The 7,274-nt window shown below is 44.6% G+C and overlaps 1 protein-coding gene across 3 annotated transcripts in view; it reads left to right on the plus strand.

Annotated features, from left to right (window-relative positions):
* The first annotated feature begins 1,827 nt into the window (after positions 1-1,827).
* adcy2b (adenylate cyclase 2b (brain)) overlaps positions 1,828-7,274 on the plus strand; it is a 76,914-nt gene continuing 71,467 nt past the window's right edge. For all 3 annotated transcript variants that reach the window (XM_050035414.1, XM_050035415.1, XM_050035416.1), the window contains exon 1: positions 1,828-2,581. In XM_050035414.1, coding sequence (XP_049891371.1) covers positions 2,318-2,581 — 264 coding nt within the window. In that variant the 5' untranslated portion in view covers positions 1,828-2,317. The remainder of the gene's footprint in view (positions 2,582-7,274) is intronic.

The raw sequence follows: 7,274 nt of genomic DNA on the forward strand, positions 1-7,274 counted from the left end.
TTCTTATCTGTGAAATTAAAGTAAATCAAAGCTTACAGAGACAGACAGGAGGTCTGCCTCACTGTGACGTGTAGTTACGTATCTGGGGGGTTTCACGTCAGGCTACAGCGTAGGGTACAACATTGATTCGATGCAGAAGTATAAGTCCTGCATAATTGTTGACTCCATTTCTGCAAAATCTTCACTTATTGCTGTGTTTACTAACGTAAGAGTTAGTGCTTGTTGCTTTGGGAGCTTCAGTTACTGTTCTGCGAGCTGCGGCCTGTATTTTACATTATCAAGTACAACACAGTCCCTGATAGGCTGTTTATGTTGTTAACTACTGTGTGGATCCCTGATTGGCCCTGATTGGATTTTAATTTCTGGATTGGGGCAGCAGTGAGTCCAGACTGATACAGTGAGTGAAACAAAATGTTGAGCTCACAACATCAGGATGGTCTCATCAGCATAAACTGTGGTAACTTTTGTGATTGAAACAAACTTTTCGTTGTCCCACAGGGTGCTGCAGTATTCTCTCAGGATGATAAGTTTGTTGCTTTGCTTGTAATGTTTGGTGCTCTGGGACAGAGGCTCGTTTTGTTTGGATACAGTCAGCACTCAGCTGTTAAATTCTGTAAAAATGCAAAGCCCATGGTTTCCAAAAATGGCCCTCAGTTCTATGTATGGTATGGTATGGTAATTATCATTATTGGACAAGCTGTATGCTTGGCCTTAGCATACAGACTCTCTCTGTCTGGTTAGCGTGCTAAAAGGAAACTGTGGATATGACACATTGAAGTGGCACGGTCATTTTCACACTTGACAGAGCATCACGTGTAGCATTGCAAGAGAGGAGAGAGGGAGCCCGCCGTGGCAGAACGGGAGCAGAAAAGAAAGAGAGAGGAATGAAAGCAGGGAGGAGGAGAGGAATATTGGGAGTTTGGTTCGTCAGATCTTATTTTACTCCCACCGCCGACACGCGCAGTCACTGCCGCTCTCAAACTTTCACTCATTACCAGCTCTCTCTTCCCTCTCCTTCCCCCTCGTTTGAAGCGCTGATCTCTCTTCCTCCCACACTCTGTCTGTCTCCTGAGGTTTTTCCTTCCTGACTTTGTTTCTTCTTCCTCTTCCTCCCCATCCTTCCCCCTTCTGTGTGTGTTTTTCTTGCCCGTCTTTTTATCTCGTCGCCGGCTGCTGGATGGCATTTTATTCTTGTTCCCTCCACAGTCTGCTGCTCTCCTTGGTTTAGCACAGCTGTTACAACCCTCCTCACTCACTCACTTTTGCTCTGCTTTTCACGCGTGCACACACACACACACACACACACACACACACACACACACATACACACACGCGCACGCTGACAAACACACACATCTCATTCTTCCTCTCTTCTCTCCTCTCCTGCCAACTTCTGTTTCTCTCTTATGTAAATTTCCAAGTCTCTTTTCTTTACCTTGCAAACACACACACACACACACACACATGCACAAGCCTGCACCGCACGCACACACACACACACGCACACACAGACACAGACACAGACACAGACACACACACACACACACACACACACATACACACACACACACACACACCACAGTTTTGAGTCATATACCACTTCTCCACATTAGCTAATCTCACTCATCACCATTCTCACGGTTGCACCCGCTCTGGTAGGTACAGCACATACACACACACACACACACACACACACACACACACACACACACACACACACTCTTTTACCCAGTAGCTCTCCCCACCACACACATCGGTACACACCCTCTCTCCTCTCTCTCTCTTGTCCTCCCTCCCAGTTATACACATTCTCTCTCTCCCTCTCATTCCTCATCTGCACCTCAGCACAGTAACATGTTGGCTCGTCTGAGCTCCAGTGCCGAGCAGTACGCAGAGGCTGCCTGCTCCCTATCTGCCTGACCAAACATAAAAGGCAAACAAGAAGGAGAAGCGAGAGGACGGCAACTCAAGTCTCATCTCTCTCCTTCGCTGTCCGACCACCTTCTCTGGGAGGAAGAGGAGGAGGAGGTGGAGGAAGATTGCTTTTCACACTGTCCTGACTCAGTTTGTCACCTCAAGCAGAAGGAGCGGCAGAGGATGCAAAGCACAGAAGCTGAAAAGTTGGCTCTCTTTCACTCAGCTGTCCATCCATCCCTCGCAGCTGACCAAACTTTTTAAAGCCAAGAGGAGGAGGAGGAGGTGGACTTTTGAGGGTGAAGAGGAAGGGAAGCAAAAGCATCCCTCGCACGGGTTACTTTTGTGCGCACGTGTTTTGTTCAGCAGGGAAGCAGCACCATCCTTCCAGAGGCAGCTACCCATGTGGCAGGAGGCTCTGTGGACCCGCGGACGCTACCTGCTGGAGAAGAGCGATGGCGGCGAAGGCGGCGAGGGGCCCGAGAGCCTGGGAGACGGGTGCCCGGGGTTCCAGGGTGAGGTGTGCGTGGAGGGGGAGAAGCCCCAGGACTGGCTGTATGAGTCTTACTACAGAATGAGCCAGCAGCATCCGCTGATCGTGTTCCTGCTGCTGATCGTCATGGGAACCTGCCTCGCACTGCTGGCGGTGTTCTTCGCTTCAGGACTGGTGAGTGAGTGTGTGTGTATATGTGTGTGAGTGAGTGTGTGTTAACAGTGTGTGTGTATGCAGAGGTAAGTGTTTAAAGGTGTGGTTGAGTCTATTTATCCAGAAAATAGAGTTAAGAGCACTTTGATGTTGAATTTAAATGCAGCACATCTGTGCTGTTAAACAGGAAATGCTTTTATAGTTTCACAACATTTCCATAAAAGCAACAAACAACTCAATCTGTGACTTCTTCATGTGTTGTCACATTTAAATGTTTTGCTCTCTTGTCTTCAGAAATTTATTTTTCTGAGATTTCAAAAAAATATAAATATAGGAATAACTTGGTAGTTAAAGGAAAAACATTTAAATTTGCTTTTTTGTTTTCATCTAGAGCAGAGGTATTAAAACTTTTTTTGAATGGGGACCAGATTAGATGATGTGAAAATATCTAGGGGGCAGCTTTTCTCACATCATATGGGTTATAAAAAATATTAACACATTTTTAAAAATCACAATGAAACTGTTTTATCTTTCAGTGAAACTAGAGAGTCAGATAAGAAGATGATACCACTCTCATGTGTGTTTAATTATTATGAAGCTGGAGCCGTCAGATGGTTAGCTAAACGCACAGACTGGAAACGAGGGGAACGTACCAGCTGTCCTGGCTCTGTCTGAAGGAAGCAAAATCTGCCGAGGAGCACCTGTAACGCTCACTAATTAACACCTTACATCTGGTTTGTTCAGTCAGAACAAAAGACAAATGTTGCCAACTGTTTCCAGTCTTTATGCAAAGCTAAGCTAACCAGCTGCTGGCTTTACAGTAGAATTACATTTATTGTTATGACATGAGAGCAATATTAATCTTCTCATCAAACTCTGAGCAAAACAGCGAATAAGCGAATCTCTCAAAATACTGATAATGCTGTTCACACTGAGTGACAGGTGATACCTGGGAAATGCAGTGTCAAAATTAGTGTTTTGTCCCCTTAGAGGAATTAATCACGCGCAAAACGACCAATTGTGGATCAGTTACTAAATGCATGAGGAAAACCTTTTTCTTGTGTGCCTCTTCAGTGAACTGAGAATCCAAAAGAGGTGAACATTCTTCGTAAGTTGAAGTAAACAGGGTTGGTGCTCAACAACAGCTTAACTGTATCAAATCGTCCATTTACAAACTCACACAAAACTGGTGCATTATAATGTAAGTGTCGTGTATCCAGTCGTATGCTCAGTTACCTCCCTAACACATGCTTTTGGGTAAATCGTTAAGATTCGAATCATGTCAGTACAGTTTCATGAACGTGAAATGCCTGTGTTTGGGAAGTGCTGAGCACACAAGAGTTGTTAAATGGATGATTTGATACTCATGGTGGTGAAGTGTTGCCGCACAGCAAGAGGGTTCCTGGCTTGATCTCCGGGGTGTGGGAGCCCTTCTGTGTGGAGTTTGCATGTTCTCCCCGTGTCAGCGTGGGTTTCCTCCAGGTGCTCCAGCTTCCTCCCACAGTCCAAAGACATGCAGGTTAATTGGTGACTCTAAATTGTCCGTAGGTGTGAATGTGAGTGTGAATGGTTGTCTGTCTCTATGTGTCAGCCCTGTGATAGTCTGGTGACCTGTCCAGGGTGAACCCTGCCTCTCACCCAGTGTCAGCTGATAGGCTCCAGCCCCCCGTGACCCCTAACAGGATAAGCGGTTACGGAAAATAAATGAATGAATGTGTTGATACAGTTTTGCTGTTGGTAAATGTGGACCCTGATTACTTCTATTCATGTAGTATGTTTGCCTTTTTTTGGATTCTCCAAAGATTTCCTCATGAATTCAAGGTAACATGCAGTAATTGATGACACCCAAAACCCTACTCCTGTGTCTCAATCCACTCATGCTTCTCTCTGGTAAGTGATGACCAGAACTGCAGTCACAGAGCAAGACCAGAGTTTAGTTTATTTTTATAATGAACTGTACTGATCAAAAAAGTAAAATGCATTTAAAGAAATGGTGGTGAAGATTCTCAGTCATCCAGGTCAGGTTAATCATAAGAGCTGTGTGGTAGGCACCTGGACTTGCTTAAGTTTCTTGAAGACGTTTGTCAGAATATTGTCAGTGTGCTTTTAATGCTGTGGAATGCTGCACATTTAGTTTACAGCACCACAACAGACTCTGCTTGGCGACAAGCTATAAATGCCTTCATCACGCATCAGATAGGAGCCCTCTTGTTGGGATCACCGGAGGGTGTTGGAATAAAACAAGTGTTTTAGGTCACACGAGACTAAATAACTGATGCATGTGTGTGATTATGTGTGACGACATGAGAGGCCGTGAAGCGGCACTTTAAATCGCAACGCTCTGGATCAAGAGCGGGATGAGAGTTTAGTTCGCAGCTGTGTAGGTGTTGGTGCTTTTGTCAAGTGAAAAGTGTTGTTTTGGACACAAAACACTCAACCACGAACACAAGCTATTGTTTCTCAAGCCCCGCTTTTGTGTTTTTATGAAATAGCCATACAAAAGCAATCCCACTCATTGCTGTTATTGTTGTTGTTGTTTGAAAATTATTGTTTTGTTGCTATATGTTCGTGATGATCTGTAGATTCACGCTTTTCTCTCTGAGTGCGTCATGTGCTTTCAAAGTAGAGCGTAGAGGCCGAGGGCAAACTGTTCAGTCAGACTCTGGGGGGGATGAGGGGTGGGCTGCAAGGTAAGAGAAGTAACAGAGTGAAATCCAGGTGAGCCTCCGGTCTGTCAGACTGACAAACACCTGACGGGATGCGTTCAATAAACTAGCGCACTGGTTTATATTTAACATGTGCATTATGATGTTGTGGTTTGAACAGGCTGCGCAGTAGATCTATGAGCGATCCACTGAGCATATGTCAACAAGAAACAGTTCAGTGACCGTGCAGTGTCAATTTTACACAATATTTAGGGTAGAAAATTCGAAGTCTTTAAACTTCTAGAGGCATGTGATGGTCATTAGAAATACTGAGGGGGTATAAAAGGGCCCGCTGTGATTAAGCGCTTGCTCGAGGCTGTCACTAAAGTCCTGTTAGGTTCAATTGAGCGCCATAACGGGGTCGTTCTCGGGAGAACCTCCAGCTAAATCAATTCCTTTACTTCTATTTAAGAGCAATCGATAGATCTTATTTCCCGAGATGGTCGATTTAATTCTCTTCTTCTGGGTCTGTACACTTGTGTGTCTTCAGGGTTACAATTACAGTCACCCCTAAAACTTTGCCATCATCCACAGTGTCTATTGTAATCATTCTTCGTTTCTAATTCGTTCCTATTAAATTACAGACAGAGCTGTCTGTAGTTATGGAGTGGTTGTTCAGTGAGCCATGTGTATTTATTACTGCTGGATGAAGAAGAATGGCAGGAATAAATAGAGGGTAGGATCGGAGCTGGGGGCCGGGCAGCGGAGGGAGGGGAGGATGTTGTTGTAAGTGTTCTGGCTTTATCAGTGAGCCGGCAGAAACTCAACCAAAGCAGCACTAATGCTCCCAAAATTACTGTGCACTTTTATCTTTCCCCACAGATCAGGGCTGGAGTGAGTGAATGTGGTGTTGTTAAACAAAGACTCCTCCACCCATACAGTGTACAGTGCGTGCGCGTGTGTGTGTGTGTGTGTGTGTGTGTGTGTGTGTGTGTGTGTGTGTGTGTTGGTATGCACACATGTACACTAGCGTGCATGATCATGTTTGTGACTGTGCGTGTGTTGCCGGGGTGTGTTTTCTGAGGAAGTCTCTCATTTCCTTCTCAGGCTTATCTCCATATTTCTCTTTAGAGGAAAATAATTCATGTTCTTTTTTGTTGCCTTGAAGTTGTATTGATTGGAATGCGTACACATATGCGTGTGTGTGTGTGTGTGTGTGTGTGTGTGTGTGTGTGTGTGTGTTTGCATGCCCAAATGTGCGTGCTTCTGTACAGAGCCCGAAATGACATGGTAATATGTTAACCTAATGACACCTGGACACTGTTTGACAGTTTAATAGAAATCAATGTTATATCTGGGAAAGGAACATCGGGAATCTATGCATTGGACAGAAAAGCATGCAGCCCGTTTTTGGTCTTTGCATTTGAAGAGTTTGTTCCATCTCAGTGATAGAGATTGATAGATGCAGGGTGTTTTTGCAACAGTGGATCACAAGTCTATTACTCAGGAGCAGGAAGGTGAAGGAGGTGAAAAAGACGCTGTGACATCACTGACTGAGGTGTGATCGCAGCTGCAGCATCACAGACTTTTTCTTTATTATAACTGGATGACAGATTTGTTTGTACCTTTTGGTTACCTCAGTATGAGCTATTAACAGCACAGCCAATACTATTAACAAACCAAGACCAATAAGGTTATCCCTCTTCCTCCTCTCTTTCCAACAAACAAAAAGCCTCCAGCGGTCCACTGTAAGTAAAGTAAGTAAAGTTTATTTATATAGCACCTTTCACAGATACTAGATCACAAAGTGCTTTCCAGAGGGGTATTCCAGGTAGGAGGTTCAACAAACTCTGAGTCTATCCCTGAACTCTGAGTTGACTTAATCTGAGATGGGAAACTCTGAGTATCCGGTTCCAGAACAGCTGATTTGAGTTAGTTCAGTCAACTCTGAGTATGTTCACTCTGAGTTAAGCCGACAATAAAAAGCCATCATCAATGGAGCTCCGACTCCACGATTCACCATGGCAACAGGTAAATAAAAGACAGCACCTCCATTTTAATCCAGTGGA

The sequence above is a fragment of the Epinephelus moara genome, chromosome 22 (genome assembly GCF_006386435.1).
Source record: "Epinephelus moara isolate mb chromosome 22, YSFRI_EMoa_1.0, whole genome shotgun sequence".
Lineage (NCBI taxonomy): Eukaryota > Metazoa > Chordata > Actinopteri > Perciformes > Serranidae > Epinephelus > Epinephelus moara.